The sequence below is a fragment of the Urocitellus parryii genome, chromosome 8 (genome assembly GCF_045843805.1).
Source record: "Urocitellus parryii isolate mUroPar1 chromosome 8, mUroPar1.hap1, whole genome shotgun sequence".
In the NCBI taxonomy this organism is placed as follows: Eukaryota; Metazoa; Chordata; class Mammalia; order Rodentia; family Sciuridae; genus Urocitellus; species Urocitellus parryii.
In genome coordinates this window covers 127,286,698-127,305,339 of record NC_135538.1, presented here as the reverse complement: position 1 = coordinate 127,305,339, position 18,642 = coordinate 127,286,698, and the positions used below count along the sequence as shown (strand labels likewise).

The 18,642-nt window shown below is 38.2% G+C and overlaps 1 protein-coding gene across 1 annotated transcript; it reads right to left on the bottom strand.

The window, feature by feature from the left end:
* Positions 1 to 835: 835 nt before the first annotated feature.
* Positions 836 to 18,217, bottom strand: LOC113200945 (uncharacterized). Its single transcript, XM_026414551.2, is given in 7 exon segments — positions 836 to 943; positions 945 to 2,434; positions 4,201 to 4,305; positions 4,850 to 4,976; positions 5,835 to 5,926; positions 11,042 to 11,123; positions 17,942 to 18,217. Coding segments are annotated over 7 exon segments (2,280 nt in total).
* Between the last annotated feature and the right edge of the window lie 425 nt (positions 18,218 to 18,642).

The following is an 18,642-nucleotide window of genomic DNA, read 5'->3' as shown; positions in this document are numbered from 1 at the left end:
TGCTGCTGGGGTTGAACCTAGGGCCTTGCACATGCCAATCAAGTGCCCTACCCCTGAGCTATATCTCTGGCTTTTTTTTTTTTTTACTTTTAGATGAGTCTCACTTAATTGCTCAGACTGTCCTTGAATTGGGGATCCTCCTGCTTCAGCCTCTCAAGTAGCTGGGATTACAGGCGTTGTGCCACCTTGACTGGCTTTAAACAAGTTTCTTAATCTTTCTATACCTCAAATTCTTCTTTTTATAGGAACATTGTATGGCTTAAACAAATTATTTATCGTTATCTAGAAGTGTTTGACAGTGAGTGCCAGGCATGGTGGTGCATGGCTGTAATTCAAGTGGCTCAGGAGGCTGAGGATTGTGAGTTCAAAGGCAGCCTCAGCAACTTAGCAAGACTGGAAGCAACTCAGCTAGAACCTGTCTCTCTCTTTATATATAGGGTTTGGGATGTGTATCAGTGGTTAAGTGCCCCTGAGTTCAAACCCCTATATCCCCTCCCCCCCAAAAAAGTTTGATAAACCCTTGAAAGTGACTGTGCTCACTGAAAAACAAACAAACAATATATATATATATATATATATATATATATATGTATAATTGTTTTTAAGAACACTAACTTATAAAACACTTTCAAGAAATTTTGAGAAATGCTGGGTAACCCATTGTTCATCTCTTTCTTTTATAAATTTAGTGAATAGGTAAGATAAAGAAAGGATAAAGCCTCTGGGGGGGTGGGCGTGTCTCACAATTAGCAGTCAGGAAAACCCTATGTAGGAGAACAAGAAGGACCAGTCTAAGAGTTGGTAAGGAAATGGAAAGTTGTAAACAACAGAATCATTATAATCTGGCATGAATGGTCAAAATACTGATTACTGAGAAGGTCTGGGAAATGTTTACTGGAGAGAGGGATTTCCCATTCTCATCAAGCTCATGGCTTCTCCATACTCAAATGTTTTCTTTTCTTATGTCCAGTAAGATTGGAGCTCACCCTGAAAGCTTTGCCACACTCCTCACATTCATAAGGTTTCTCTCCAGTATGAAGTCGCTTATGTCCAGTTAAAGCTGAGTACTGACGGAAAGATGTGCCACACTCATAGCATGTATATGGCTTTTCACCAGTGTGGATTCTTTTGTGTTGCTTCAGTACTGAATTATGATGAAAGGCCTTTCCACAAATCTCACATGTGTAGGGTCTCTCTCCAGTGTGAATTCTCTGATGATTGGTCAAGTTTGACTTTCCACTGAAAGCTTTGCCACATTCCAAACATTTATAAGGTTTCTCTCCAGTGTGGATTCTTTGATGGATGGTAAGGCAGTGCCTATCCTGGAAAGTTTTCCCACAATCTCCACATGGATAGGGCTTCTTCCCTGTGTGTTCTAGTTCATGAGCCCTGCGATTACAGTTATGACGGAAGGCTTTTCCACACTTCTCACACTTGTAAGGTTTCTCCTCATTGTGGATTCTTCTATGCTTCCTGAAATCTGCCTTGATACTAAAGGCTTTTCCACACTGAGGGCACCCAAAATGTTTCTCCTGAGTGTGGACTCTTCTGTGTTTGCTTAGGTCTGAGCTTTGACTGAAGGCCCTCCCACACTTGTTGCACTCATAAGGTCGCTCCCCAGTGTGGACTCTTTTGTGTTTGGTGAGATCTGAACTCCCCCTGAAAGCCTTCCCACACTCCTCACATTCATATGGTTTCTCCCCAGTATGGATTCTGCCATGGGCAATAAGGGAATGCTTAAACTGGAAGTCCTTTCCACAGTCATTACATTTGTAAGGCTTCTCCCCAGTGTGGACTATCTGATGCACACTGAGACGTGTCCTGGTCTTGAAGGCCTTCCCACAGTCCTGGCACTCATAAAGCTTCTCTTCACTGTGGATTTTTTTATGTCTGCAAAGAGCTGATCTGCTGTTGAAGGCTTTCCCACAGTGTGTACAGTTAAAAGGTTTCTCCCCTGTGTGGATTATGTGGTGTACAGAAAATTGATTTCTGGTCTTGAAAGCTTTCCCACACTCTTTACAGACATGGGATTTCTCACCAGAATGAATTTGATCATGGAGAATTAGGTCTGAATGCCAGCTGAATTTTTTGTCACATTTCGCATATTCATAAAGTTTTTGCTTTGTAAACACTCTATTATATGAAATATGTTTTGAGTTTGAATTAAAGATTTTTTTAAGTACCTTCTGGTTCTTTTCCTTTTTGAAGGTCACTTCCGTAGAGCCTTCTCTCACTTCTCTCAGTTCTCCCCTTACGAATGTTTCCCATTGATTTTCTAGTTTGACATCCTGCATACAAACCTCTCTAACCTCAGGATCCTGGGAAACAATATTTAGAAGACTGTTACATTTCACCCAGAAGACTTCTCTGTTTTCAAATACCTCTTGTTCTGAAGGTGCCTTCTCACTCCCAGGCCATATCCTGCCTGTTGGTACTTAACAGAGAAAATAAGAAAATAAGATAGGAGAGGTGAAGCAATGTGAATCTGTTTGAAGAGTAAATGACATAAAAAAATAAAAACAAATTAAAAAATTTTCATAAACACAAAAAAAGAGCAAATAACTTTCATGCTAGAAAAGTTACTACCATTGTGTCAAAGGTCAGGACATTATATGACCATTTTGTCACATTAAAGGGAAGAGACTGAAAGCTTCTCTATCATTCACCTGGGTAGGCTGAAACATTGAGAAGTATGAAGATATTTTAAACTTGGCAAACTTTATATAAAATCTTTACAAAAATACTCATCTTCTACAATCTCCTAGTTTAGTGAGCAGCAACTTCATACACCTAGCCACACTTCATACACAAGCCAGAAAACTGAAAATCATCTTTATTTCCTTCTCCCTCCCCTCATATTTACTCAGCTAACATTTTACAAATTCTAATTATGAGGTGATCTGCTAAAGGGGTGCTGAAATCCTGATGCAGTCCCCTTTAAAAGAAGTATCTGCTTTGATCCTAAGAGTGGGTTCTGGATGGCCATATTTCTGCTGTGTGACTGTCCATTTGGGTGGGAAGGATTAGAGCTGGGTAACACTTTGATCCAAACCAAGCTAGATTCTCTCTGGAATTGTGATCTGAGTGCAGGTAAGATCAGGCTCTGAGAGAAGTGGTGGCAGGAAAGTATATGACACAGGGGAGGGAATGTTCTGCCATTTGCTCTGAGGGGCAAAAAAGATCAATTTGGCAGAAAAGAATGAAGAGAAACAGTTGGAGAGATAGGCCTGATTTAGGTGCCATGGCATACCCTGAATAAAGAGTTTATGTTCTTTTGCTTAGAGTAAATTTTTATTCTTGGCAATCAAACAATCCAAAATCAATCTCCTTTCTCCATTTCCACCTGTGCATTCTCACTAGCTATCTGTAATACCCCTCAAATGTCCTTTAGTCTGGTTCCCATTTAACATATACTCCACATTCCTTCCAAACCATTCTTTCTAATAATGTCACTCAACTTAAAATACTTCAAATGGTACTCCAGAGTCACCCAGAAAGAAAGGAAGTAAAGCATACAGACAAGAGCCCTAGCTGGGCTCAGATTCTAGTACTGATACCTAATAAATGTGTGAACTTGGAAGGATAACTTCAATTCTCTTGAGTCAATAACTTTATCTATAAAATGGGATCATCTGTCCATAATTACATGAGTTAATGTATATAAAACACTTGCCATACTGATGTACTTAACCAATGTTAGTTACAAAGTTCAAGGCATGTAGCTTATCAAACACTCATAGAAAATCCTTCAAACCATGATCTTGCTTTTTTCTACTGCTCCTGAACTTTCTCTACAAATTACCCTAAGTTCTTTGCTCTGGTCATACTCTACTAGTCCAAGTTTATTTGTTTTATTCCACAATACTTTCTCACATGTTATTCCCTCTGCCTCAACTGCTTCTCTCCTCCTTCAACTTATTGCTCTCTGAGCCCTGCAATAACTCATATACAAAGAGGAAAGCAATTTTCTGAGCTTTTTAAAAGGGCTAAACTGCAAATGGTTATTAGATAGATTGGAGGGGACCAATTAGATAATGAAAGAATACTACCCATGTTTGTTGCTTTTGTTTTCTTTTTCTTGAGTTGTAAATGGATTTCATTTCTGGGGCCTTCAGGATGGATGAACTACCACTAAGAACATGCTATAATCATTTTGTACATGGAAGACAATACGGAACTAAAAGCTTCATCATCACTCACCTGGGAAGGAGCAGCTCAGGAACCTCCCGTACTGTAGATCCTGAACACATGGCTCAGCTTCTCGCTCCAGATGGGAGATCAAAGGAGGTTTAGGAAATGAAAATCCTGGTTGCAGAGAAGGAATGAGACTGTGTAGAACAACAAGGAGCTGTTCTTACACTTGGCCCTGATCCCTCTGTTTGTGTAAGGAACAGGAAAGAAATACCTACTTAGGTAGAGAAAAGGGTTTCTTTAGCATTCTGGAAACAGGTACAAGGATTTGTTTGGAAACTGTCTTAGAAAAGTCTTAGAAGGCTACTATTTTAGGCTCCTAGAAGGCAGTTCACAACTAGGAGCTGAACACATGCCATTTAATGGAAAAACTAGGGAGCTGAAGAAGCAAGAACCTAAGGAAAAGAGAAACTAGGTATCTCCCTTTCACCCAGACAGAGTACCATTCCAAAGAATTAGAAAACAATAACAAAAATGCCTAAAATGTTACCTGTTGTACAACAAAGGTAAAACAAAACTTTTATTTTTAGGCAAGATCCTGATAGTTAAGAAAGAGGACTCTAACTTTCAATATGCGAGCCTATACACAACAAAATGAGCATTTTTTTTTTTTTAAGGATGGAGAAAGCACTAAGCCAAGTGCAGAAAAGGTTCTTACCAAGGGATACCATGTTTCCATAATTTTCCAACATCACATCTTTGTAGAGATGCCTTTGAAAATAGGTCAGACTCTGCCACTCCTTACTAGTGAAGTTCACAGCTATATCCTCAAATGTTAGCGATGCCTGAAACAATAAGTTCCTGTTGTCCAAGAGAAAACCCCACAGTTTCCTCAGGAAACAGAGACAGAAGAAAGGAATTTATAGGGAGAAGGTTTATAGAAGTGAAAGACTGTTACTTGCCGCAGTCTGGCTGGGCACAAATCACCAGCCACTGAAGCAAGAACAGACTTTATTTTTTTACTGCAAGAAAAAAACCTCACACAAGCTCCTGGGGAATCCTCCCGAAAGCCAGGAGGCTCCTGCAGGAACTCCCCACCGGAAATATCTCCCCGGGAAATCCCTCCTCCTGCACTTCGCCAACCAATGGGAATTCCCGGGGAATCCCTGTGAGAACTAAAAATAGCGCTAGAACTCAAAAGTAGCGGCAGAGGCGGATATTAACGCCTTGCCTGTCAATCAATACTGTTGGCAAAATGCCAGGGGCCATACAGACTGGGCTGTGGCTCTCAGCAGTTACTGGTCGATATTTAGAAATGAAGTGAAAGGGAACACAGGCTTTTAATAATTGAAAAACAACAAAAGAGGAAACAATCTACAAGTGGTTTGTTCTCCAACAAAATGTTCCTTATGAGAGGGAGCATCTTGGTTTGAGATTTGTGTAACCATATAATGTAGTGAAAATAAGGCCAGGGGCTGGGGGTGTGGCTCAAGCGGTAGCGCGCTTGCGTGGCATGCGTGTGGCCTGGTTGGATCCTCAGCACCACATACAAACAAAGATGTTGTGTCCGCCAAAAACCAAAAAAAAAAATATTAAAAAATTATCTCTCTCTCTCTTTTTTTTTTTTTAAAAGAAAGAAAATAAGGCCATATTTAGGAGGTATTGAAATAGTTTCAGGAAGGATGAAAGGTGCCTCAGCTCACTTGGGACCAGCTCATCAGTGTGGCATCTGTTTCTAGTAGGTTTTCTTGACTTCCATCTTTAGTGAAGACAGGATATTGAGAAGCTGGTAGAACTGAGGGAAGAGAAATATGCAAGAGACAGTTTAGCATAACAAAACCTGCTTTAATCTCTTCTTCACCAAATGCAGAAGCACAGCAGCTCTAACCTAGGGGTCAAGCCTACTGTCATATGATATTCTCTTCTCTACTATTTCTCTAGGCTTAGCTTTCAGTGTTGAGCTATCAGCACTGGCATGGCAGCCAAGCCAGCTTTAAGTACATTCTCTCCCTCTCTCACTTACTACATAATTTTTTTCTGGTTTGTCTTTGTCTTACCCCTCCTCAAATAGATCAGGTAAAAAGGCTTAAATTACTGATTCTCAGCTTGTACAATAACATTTCTTTCTGTATCTGAATACTGAGGTCATTTCCTCCAAAAGACTTGTGGGGAGAGAAGGGACATATGGGGGAACAGGAGATGTTGAACAGTAATATCCAGTAACAGGTCAAGTTTGTTTCTACAGGTAACCAAATGGCTGGTCTAACTTGTTAGTTTATTAGAATAAAAAATTTCCTTGTTTTGCCAGAGAGAAATCACTTTTTTGCTGATACTGAACCCTTTTCTTACTAATTTCCTACTACTAAGCCATCTTTCCCACATGAATGTGGTATTGCATGCTTGGCATTTTTTTTTCAGTATTTTTTAGTTGTTGACAGACATTTATTTATTTGTTTATATGTAGTACTGAGAATTGAATCCAGTGCCTCACACATGCTAGGCAAGTACTCTGCCACTCAGCCACAACCCCAGCCTCACACTTGGCATTTTAAAAGGTAAAAGATTATATAAACCTAAGAGAAATGATAGTATTTTTAAGATGAAAAAGGAAAGCTTATCAAAATGTCCAAGAGTCTAGGTATAATCTATATGAATTTGGCAAGAAGTACAGCTTCATATTATTAATTAATGGGGTCTTGCTTTATTTCTTGAAGGTCATTTCAACCTTTCGTAGCTTCAATGTTTAAGGTGACTTACGTTTCTTAACAGTTTATCCCTAAATTAAAGTCTGAATGAATTCTTTTTGCTATTAACAAACCAGCAATGTTGAAGCCATCTGTTGCTAAGAATCTAGGATCACCTTTGGTCTTAGGCATCCAAAATTATTATTCAAATTTGACCAGAACTCTCACAGAAATTTCCTAAGAACACCCACTTTGGTCTAGGTTACTCTTGAGCTTTTGACCAAGACTGAGGCCATGTCTTAATCATGGTGGTTCCAGTCACTTTTTCCACTGTCTCTCTATAAAATTGCCAAGTTATTCTGCCTCAGCCCCAAGCTCACCTAGATAGTACAGAGCTCATAGCAAATATATATTTTGCCTATAATGTTATATAGAAGTTCTTTTCCTTATAACATCAACAAACTTAAAGCTCTCAATTGGCTTTTTTTATCAACATTTTATTATGAATGTTTCCAAATATCCAGAAAAGTTGAAAAATGTAAATATCCATATATCAACCATTTATATTCTATGATTAACATTTTGCAGCATTTGCTTTTTTATCACATATCTATTCCTCTATCTGTACTTTAATCTGTTTTGATACATTTCAAAGGAAGTTGCAAACATCAGTAACTTCACCTCTAAGTGCTCTAGCATATATATTACTAACTGGAGTCAATATTTAATTTTTTTAGATAGAATTTACATGTAATGAAATATACAAGCCTTAAGTGTACCACTGGATGAATTTTGACAAAAGCATACCCCTATATAACTCAAATTCTCCTCCACATACATATTGGGCTAGTTTCTCTGTTTTTTTTTTTTTTTTTTTTAAATCCATATCTCTCGCCGTGCACAAAAGTTAACTCAAAATGGATCAAGGAGCTTGATATTAAATCAGAGACACGGCATCTGATAGAAGAAAAAGTTGGTTATGATCTACACACTCTGGGATCGGGCTCCAAATTCCTCAATAGGACACCCATAGCGCTAGAATTAACAAATAGAATCAACAAATGGGACTTACTCAAACTAAAAAGTTTTTTCTCAGCAAAAGAAACAATAAGAGAGATAAACAGGGAGCCTACATCCTGGGAACAAATCTTTACTCCACACACTTCAGATAGAGCCCTAATAACCAGAATATACAAAGAACTCAAAAAATTAGACAATAAGATAACAAATAACCCAATCAATAAATGGGCCAAGGACCTGAACAGACACTTCTCAGAGGAGGACATACAATCAAGCAACAAGTACATGAAAAAATGCTCACCATCACTAGCAGTCAGAGAAATGCAAATCAAAACTACCCTAAGATACCATCTCACTCCAGTAAGACTGGCAGCCATTAGGAAGTCAAACAACAATAAGTGCTGGAGAGGATGCGGGGAAAAGGGCACTCTTGTTCATTGCTGGTGGGACTGCAAATTGGTGCAGCCAATCTGGAAAGCAGTATGGAGATTTCTCGGAAAGCTGGGAATGGAACCACCATTTGACCCAGCTATTCCCCTTCTCGGTCTATTCCCTAAAGCCCTAACAAGAGCATGCTACAGGGACACTGCTACATCGATGTTCATAGCAGCTCAATTCACGATAGCAAGACTGTGGAACCAGCCTAGATGCCCTTCAATAGATGAATGGATAAAAAAAATGTGGCATTTATATACTATGGAGTATTATTCTGCATTAAAAAATGACAAAATCATAGAATTTGGAGGGAAATGGATGGCATTAGAGCAGATTATGCTAAGTGAAGCTAGTCAATATTTAAAAAACAAATTCCAAATGACTCCTTTGATATAAGGGGAGTAAACAAGGACAGGGTAGGGACGAAGAGCTTGAGAAGAAGATTTACATTAAACAGGGATGAGAGGTGGGAGGGAAAGGGAGTGAGAAGGGAAATTGCATGGAAATGGAAGGCGATCCTCAGGGTTATACAAAATGTCATATAAGAGGAAAGGAGGGGTAAGACAAGTTAATACAAATGGAAGAAATGATTTACAGTAGAAGGGGTAGAGAGAGAAAAGGGGAGGGGAGGGGAGGGGAGGGGGGATAGTAGAGAATAGGACAGACAGCAGAATACATCAGAATCTAGAAAGGCAATATGTCAATCAATGGAAGGGGAAACTGATGTGATACAGCAATCTGTATACGGGGTAAAAGCAGGAGTTCATAATCCACTTGAATCAAACCGTGTAATATGATGTATTAAGAACTATGTAATGTTATGAACGACCAATAAAAAAAAATAAAAAAAAATAAAAAAAATAAAGCAATTTCCCAAAGATTAAAAAAAAAAATAAAATAAAGAGAGAGTGAGAGAGGAGGGGGGGAGAGAGAGAGAGAGAGAGAGAGAGAGAGAGAGAGAGAGAGAGAATTTCCATTATTCATTTTTTAGTATTTGGCGGACACAACATCTTTGTTGGTATGCGGTGCTGAGGATCGAACCCAGGCCGAGAGCGCTACCGCTTGAGCCACATCCCCAGCCCTTGGGCTAGTTTCTCAACTCATAGTGATGCTTAAGCTTTAATTTTTAGCTTTAGAATTTGAAAGGTCAGTTTCTCCTCTCTAGTTAAAGGAGGACTGGAAGACTCAGGTCATGAGTATATTTTATTTATTTTTTAAATATATTCTTTTAATTATTGATGGAAACAGTACCTTTATTTTATTTATTTATTATTATGTGGTGCTGAGTATTGAACCCAGTGCCTCACACATGTGAGGCAAGCATTCCACCACTGAGCTACACCCTAGCCCATGAGTATATTTTATTTAAAAAAATGAAACAAAATGGGTGGGGGTTGTACCTCAGTGGTAGAGTGCTTGCCTAGCTTGTGTGAGGCACTGAGTTGAATCCTCAGCACCACATAAAAATAAATAAATAAAATAAAGATATTGTATCCATCTACAACTAAATAAAAATTTAAAAAATGAGCACCTAAGTTTGGTAATATCTATTATTTTCTACTTCTAAATTTATAATATATTCTACTATTAATTTTCATTTGATTTCTTATATACAGAGTACTTCTCTTATACATATACATATTAGTTTCTTCTTACATATAAAAATATATTTTCCTTTTTCTTTTTCAGGTAATATATACTAAAAAGCTTACTTTTGAGTGTGCCTAGTACTCTATTCAAAAGTTTATGGCTTTCTGGGCCCAATTTTGACTCTAAAATATCATGTCCCAGCAATTATCTCCATGAACTCCTTTCATACAGATCTTCACATATCATCAAAGCAGAACTTTGATTTTTTTGGTACTGGGGATTGAACCCAGGGGCAATCGACCACTGAGTCACATTCCTAGCTCTTTTTTTGTATTTTGTTAGAGACAGGGTCTCACTGGATTGCTTAGTGCCTTGCTTTTTGCTGAGGCTGGCTTTGAACATCCAATCCTCCTGCCTCAGCTTCCTGAGAATGCTGGGATTAGAGAATGTACCACATGCCCAACATCAAAGCACACTTCTAATGCTCAGACTCCCATTAGTCCATTTTCCTTCACTTGCCTCAGAGGTTCATGGGACAACATTTATTCTTTCTTTTGCCACTGCTCTTTTATTTCTCAAGTATTTATACTATAATTAAATTTTTCAGGGTTCTTAAAACATATATAAAGAAATAAAATTTAATATATTTTCCAATTGTATATGTTGACAAAACTGTATTTGGCTAGAAGTTACTAAATTATACTACAAAGTTTTTTTTTCTACTTTTTATATGTGTAAATATTTATGTACAAACATGTGTACCATTTATCATATATATTGTTATACAGTAAATGAGTGGATGCATTCGACTTCTTTGATAAATTTCTTTATAGAAAATTTTCACAAAAAATTTGTATCTTTTTTTAATGGTGCCAGGGATGGAACCCAGGGCTTTGTGCTTGCTAGGCAAACACTCTTAACACTGAGTTACATTCCCAGCCATTTTTATAAATCTTTGTTTTTTTGCCTCCCAAGCCCCTGTCCAAATGTGATTTAAGATTAGGGCAGAAACTGAATAACTAAATTATTCTAAATACTGATCCAAACCCAATACAGAAACATGAGAAAGCATTCTATAAATGCTCAATAATGAATAGATTTTTGGATCTGGGAGGACCCATTCTATGTCCCTACTCTATTCTCAGCTGCATGACTCCTGTTACAATAGCTGTGCACCTCACCTTTTTTCTGAAGGAGCTGGGTATTGCTGGGAATGCAAAGTAGCTGGCATGGTGATCCTGGACTCTCATCTGAGAGCACAACCTATTGCAGAATGAAAAATGAATTCAGAGAGGTTATAAGAAAAACACATGGGAAGATACATCCAACCATTAAGGTTTTATCTGTAGAAAACACCTCCCAGAAATACCAAAAGAGGGAAGAAAATCAAGGACTCAGTTCCCAATATACATTATGAAAAACAAAAATGGCACCCAGTTATTCTCTAAAACTGAAAAACTAATAATCAGCAAGTAAAACAGGAAAAACAATGTCAATAAGGAGAGACCTTCACAAGGTCAGTCTAGGCCCAACACACTTTCACTGCTTTCCTTCTTTCTTGGACTCACTTCTCTTTTCTCCTTGTGATGTATATCGTAGCCTCCCCTCTTCTTACCTGCTGCATCTTTTTACTTAGCTTTCTTTTATAGTCTTCTACCACTGTCCTTATTTTCTTCTTGATGATCAGATCTAGTTTCCAAACAAATAGTAATGAAATGGCTTCTGTATTTGCCAGTCTCCTTTTGGGGACACAAATCTTGGTGGTACCAGCAAAAGGAAACTCCTTGACTTACAGTGCAGCTGCTATCTGACTTGATGTTTTAAACATTGCTCTGGATTTCAGGTTCATCATCAACAAAAGTCAGGTGTGAATTCACATCTTGCTTTTCTACATATTTGGTGAAGGAGAGCAAAAAGAGAGGAGAGTGACCACGAGAAGGGGAAAAAAACAGAATCACTGAGGACTTGGTGCATCTGTGGAGATGAGGGAGCACAGAAAGACAAATTGAAAGTGTTAATATTCCTACAATAAAATCTCCATTGCTAACACCTTGGCCTGAGCAACCATTATTATCATTCCTTCTCTCCATTACTTCAATAGCTTCCTAACCAGTCTCCTTGCTTCTATCCTTGCCTTCCTTTTGTCTCTTCTTAATACAGCTGTCTGAACATTCCAGTTACAACTTAAGTTGGTCATTTCATCTCTGCTCAAGACTCTCCAATTTTACTGAAATGAAAGCTGAAGTCTTTTGGCACAGGGCATTAACTCTTCTGCTCCCCCAAGATAAAAGCTTCAAGTCTTTTAGCAGTCTTTAGGATGTGACCATTATCTCTGACATCCTCTTCTACTATTCTCCCCTTCATTGAATCCCATTCAGCCACAATGACCTTTATTTATTTTTTATTCCCCCCACCCCCATTCCAGGCACATTTCCATCTTAGGCCTTTCTACTAGCTGTTCTGTTCGCTTCAAGCTATTGCCAAATGTTGCTTATATGTCATCTTCCCAGGGAGGTCTACTTTACCTTATTTAAAATTGCAACCTACTTTCTCCTTCTAGTCCTGAAATACTTTACCTTGCTTTATGTTAATTCTTCTCTAGGCACTTTATCACTTTCCAATATGGTGCATTAGTTCTTCATATATCACAACCATCATTTATTGTAGTACTACTCGCGCTAAAATGCAGGCTCCTAGACTCGATGAGGATAGGGAGTTTTATCTGACTTGTTCACTTTTGTAATCCTAAAACAGTATCTGCATTTGTAAATGCTGGATTAAAAATTGGCTGAATGAATGGATATATGAATGGATGCTAGAGATATGAATATAAACAAGAGGTCAGGATACCTTGGGAGCTAGAGTAAGAGGAAGTGAGAAAGAAATCGGCGAGAAATGCCAAGACTAAAGGAGGAAACCTGCAATGCACCCTCATCTGACAGCAAAGCACCGCCCGCTCCGGCCGGCGACCTCAGGTGACCCCAGAGCGGGCTGGCGTATTTAAGGAAGGCTGGGAGCGGCTCCCGCTCTTTCCCACTAGCCCATTAGCCAGTTAGGGCACCTGCGGTGGCAGCTCCGGAGCTCCTGGACTGAAGACTCCGTCCCACGCTGCACAAAAGCCAGACCTTACCGCGGATACTCTCCGCAACAAATGAGAAACACAAACACACACTAGCTCCACTTCCTACTCGGCCCGGATCATCACTTCCGGCGATTTTCTAGGAAACGCCTAGACTCTCTGGTTGAGCGGTTTCCTAGAAATTCTCAGTCCTCGCGGTTCCTATTTCGAGGACCTTACTCAAGTTTGTGGAGGGTGGAGGGTCAGGGTAGCATTGACTCACCGTCAGGGAGGGAAATCAAGATGGGAATGGACAGAAATTTTATGGCAAATATATGAAAAAAGTCAATTAAGGACACAAATAATTGTCTTTTCCCCAAACAACAGTTTCTCTAAGACGATTTCAAGCTCACACAAATGTGGAGAAAAAAGTATAAGCAACCCACATAAACTCATCACTCAGAGCTAGTTAAGATTTTGCTGCACTGTTTCATGTATTGTTACCATTTTTCTGTTGAAATATTTAAAGCAAAACCTAGACATGTTATTTCAACTTCATCTCTTAAACGACGTGGACATTTTCTTACAGAATTACAAGACCATTATTCCATGTAGGAAAATAATCCCTGGTTATCACCTAATATGGGCTCCATATTGAATTTCTCTAAATATATCTTCTTTTTTGACTCAGGATCTAAAATCTACACGTTTAATATGGTTATATCTCTTTATTCTTTTGCCTATAATTATTATTATTTTTTCCAATGCTGGGAATCAAACCTGGGGCCTCACACATTCTTAGTTCTCTTTTTAAATCTAGATTTAAAGTAGTTCCTTCCTTCCATCCTTTTCCCCCCAATATAATCAACTCACTGAACAAATTGGGTCAATGTTAAGTCGGTGCCAGGGACTTGGTGGCGACTTAGTGGCAACTTAGAACAAAGCAGCCGGCAGGAAAAGAACATCAATCAGATGCCTGCGGAAACGCCTGTCAATCAGCCAGATCTCCTGACTAACGCCTGTCAATCAACAGGACCTCCCTGGCCAATCCTGGAGTTCAGCCAACTCCCCTGACCAACTTCAAGGGGGCAAGGGACCCTAGAAACACCTTTTCCTGTCCCACGCCCTTCCCTTCCTGCTGTAAGCCCCATAAAATTCCAGTCCGGTCGAGCTTCCACTCGGTTTCTCTTCAGACCCTTCTCCTGTCCCCTCTGTGGGTCTGATCGAGTTCCCCAGGAGTGATATCTCAATAAAGCCTGTTCAGCGGCCCTTTTAAATCTGCCTCCTTTGGTCACTGCCTGCCTCGCCTGATCTGACAGTCAGTTATCCTAAATGTCTCATTACTGGCTTTGTTAATTTGTGTTCTCATTCAATTAATTTCTCTAGCCATGTATTTCCTGTAAGGCAGATGTTAGCTCTAAAGGTTTAATTAAAGTTAGATTTAAGTTTTTTGGTAAGGATTCTTCTCAGGTAGTGCTATGTACTTTTTGCCACATTTACTTCACTCTTTGTCATGCTAAATTGATCAACCTTTCATTTGATGGTTTCATCCATTGATAATTTTTGCCAGAATTAACCATTTCATTAGGAATTATAAAACTGTGATTTGGGGCTGGGGTAGTAGCTCAGTGGTAGAGCGCTTGTCTTGCATGCATGAAGCACTGGCTAGCACCACATAAAAATAAATAAATAAAATAGAGATTGTGTTCATCTTCAACTGAAAAATAAAAATAAAAAAATTGTGATTTTCCTAGTCTAACATTCACCCCCCCCACACACACTTACTAGCCTGAATTTCTCTGTAAAGAAGGCCTTACTTTAGGGGTTGGGGTTGTGGCTCAGAGGCAGAGCACTCACCTAGCATGTGCGAGGTCTTGGGTTCGGTCCTCAGCACTACATAGAAATAAAGAGATAAAATAAAGATATTGTGTCCAACTACAACTAAAAGATAAATATGTTTAAAAAAAAGAAGGACTTACTTTAAACCAGTTTAATAATCTAGTGAGATAAATTTATTTACACTATTTGTTCTTGGTTAACCCCAATTGTTGTTAAGATTTCCTAAAATAATTAATACTGAAATTTTGCCAGGAGTCCATGTCAAGCTTTTCAGCCTGTTAATTATACTGTTCACCTTTTTTTTTTTTTTTTTTTTTTTACTTTTTGAAAATTTGGATATTTGATAGTCTTGGGAATCTGTTCCATTCCTCAGAAATGGCCTTCAGAGGGTCCTGTGGCCAATCTGATTTTAGGACTCTTCAGGCTAGGCATGAAGACCTGAACTCATTTAAGGCAAGTATCTTCCTCATATTATTATTTGTCCTACATTCCCAATTTGAAAGTTATGATTATTGGTGGAGAAATAAAAGCTTATGTGGTATTAAGTAATTTTATAGGTCCCATGGCCATTATTAAAATTATCAAGTACACTTTCAGGGGCTTTTGGAAATATAGCAAATATATCAGGCAGACCAAGGAATAATAGAAGGAATACTCAACACCTAGATTAAGACATAAAATATTACAAATACAATTAAATTCTTTGGGTATCCTACCTCCTTCTTTCCCAGATTTACTGTTATTCTGATTTTGATGTTGTTATACCCATCCATATTTGTATTTTTTTAGTACATACATGGGTAGCCACAAATATCATGGTATGTAATTTTTGTATTTTACAAATTCTGTAAAATTAGTTTCCCTCCATACATATTTTTTAACCTTGGAAGACTTGATTTGATTTGGGTTCAATATTTTTGGCAAAAATTGGGTATATTGTGTACTTTGTAATCAACTTTGTGGTTTCAAGGTTTATCTTTTTTTTAATACATATACATGTTTTTGTTGTAGGTGGACACAATACCTTTATTTTATTTTTATGTGGTGCTGAGGATTGAACCTAGGGCCTCATGTGTGCCAGGCAAGTGCTCTATCACTGAGCCACAGCCTCAGCCCCTCAAGATTTATCTTTAATGAAAAAAGTAGTTCTAACTCATTTTTAACTGCCATAGATCTTTTCCATTTTTTTCTTAATACTCTTATTATTTAAACTCAACTAAGAACTTTAGCAAGTATTTGCTTTTTTTGTCTTTTTTTATATTTTTTTATTGATTGTTCAAAACATTACAAAGCTCATGATATATCATCTTTCATACATTTGATTCAATTGGGTTATGAACTCCCACTTTTACCCCAAATACAAATTGCAGAATCACATCGGTTACATACTTACATTTTTACATAATGGCATATTAGTGACTGTTGTATTCTGCTACCTAGCAAGTATTTGCTCTTTTTTTTTGTCTTTTTAAAAAATATTTTTAGGTGGGCTGGGTATGTGGCTCAGTGGTAGAGTGCCTCTGAGTTCAAACCCTGCTACCAAATAAATAAATAAATAAATAAAAATATTTTTAGTAGTAGATGGACACAATACCTTCATTTTATTTATTTTTATATGGTGCTAAGGATCAAACTCAGTGCCTCCCATATGCCAGGCAAGTGCTCTACCATTGAGCTTAACAGCTCCAGCCTTTTTTTTTTGGTCTTTGATTTGATATAGATTCAATTATGCTTATATTCATTGTGAGGTTTTTTTTTTTTTGGTAGTGCTGGGGATTGAATCCAGGGCTTTGAGCATGCTAGGCAAGCACTCTACCTACTGAGCTATTTCCCCCACCTGGTTGTTGTTGTGGTTTTTTTTTTTTTTTTTTTTTTTTTTTTTAAATAATTGTTTTCTTGGAATGTCTTCTTCTAAAGGATGATTTCCCAGAACTTTTATGGTAGAAAGTTAGCTTATTTATTTAATTAATTTACTTTTTGGTGCTGAGCATTGAACTGAAGGCTTTAACATGTGCTAGGCAAACACTCTACCCCTGAGTCACCTAGCCACATTTCTCATCTAACATAGGAAAGAACAATCCAAAAAGCATTTGCTATGTAGAGTTTAAATGTATATAACTAAGGGTAGAAGCCAATCTTAAAAGCTTACATACTGTATGACTTCAGTTACATTACATTCTGGAAAAGGCACACTAAGGAGACAATGAAAAGGGGTTGGGCAACAGAGGATAAATAGGCACAGCACAGAGGATTTTTAGGGCATTGAAAGCACTTTGTATGATACTATAATAGTAGTTACTTATTATTATACATTTGTCCAAACTCATAGAATGTTTAAACCAAAAGTGAACTTTTATGTAAACCATCGATTTTGGGTGATAATGATATGTCAATGCAGGCTGCTCACTTGGAAAAAATGTACCACTCTGGTTGGAGATGTTGATAGTGATGGGCTGGCCTGTGCATGTATGGCAATAAAGGGTTCGTGGGAAATCTCTCTGTGCCTTTAGCTCAATTTTTCGGTGAACCTAAAACTGCTTTAAAATATACCATCTATTAAAAACATTTACCACTGCCTCAAACTTTGAAATATATCTTTTGGGCTTACTCTTACTACTTATGTATATTGAATATTTCCCGTTCAAATTTCTTCTGCTAAACATTATGTTGAACTATAACATAATGAAGATATATTATTGAAAAATAACATATTAGAAATACATTTTGGAAATAGGACACTTTAAAATGTTTGTGACTCTTTATAATTTTAAAAATTATAACGTTTAAATATAGGTGACACAGATACTGAGAAGAGGCAAATGCTGATATCAGTTAAAACTGCTTTGCAGTAATTTTATTTTCAGACTCATATATAAGTTCATCCATTCAACAAGCACTACAGTAACTGTTCTAAAGGTTTGAAATACATGAGTGGACAAAACAGTTCAAATCTAATTTTAACAGTTCAACCACTAATTCTGATTAACTAGTGCTTCCATTTTATTTATCTTTTCTCTTCGTACACTGAAGAAGATAAACATCATATTCAACCTGATCTGTACCCCAAACATGGCGAGTTTTCCCAACAAACTAAGCTGTGATTCAGACAACAGTTTCAGGGTCTACAGGGACGAATCAAAGAGAAGAGTCCGCCACAGGTCCTAGAAGGGCAAGAGCAGGTTACCATGGAGACCACGGAGTGGAAAGGCTCAGAGCCAAGGTAGTGTGGGAGCTGGGGTGGGGTCCCGGTTTCTTTTATTTCACTTGGAAGTGTGGGGGGCCTTTGGACTCCCTCGGGCCGATTGCCTGGAAGTCCGGACCTGAAAAACCAGCGGAAAACACGAGGCTTCAGGGCAGGTGTGGGACTATGGTGAAGAGCGGCTCGCCCGGCTCGCCAGCCCTGCGGCGGCGGGTGAGATGAGGTGGGGTGTGGTGTCGCGGGTTCCGCCTGCCGACGCATCTTTTTCGTTTCCCTTCTCTTCTGTTTTTCTCTCTTCCATTTGCTCCTCTTTTTAAAAGCCATCCTTTAATATTAAATTTAATTTTTTTTAAAAATTTTTATTTGGCAAACACTTGAATATAGCGCGCTTATTTCTGGGTCAGGTCTTGTGCTTTTATATGGTATGAATGAATTTAATTCTTAAAAATCCAGTGTGTGTGTTGGAGGGGTATCTGTCATTACCCTGGTTTTTACATGCGCACACTTAAACCTAGAGAAGGTAATAAACTTGCCTATGGTGAAAATGCTGGTAAACTGAGGTTAAGTAAACCTATGCGGGCTGGTGCCACCACTCTGCGTTCTTAGTCACAATACTAATCGGCCAGCACCAATCCCAAAATTCTTATTAGAACTGTACTTTTCTTCATTTTAGCCAATATCTTTTC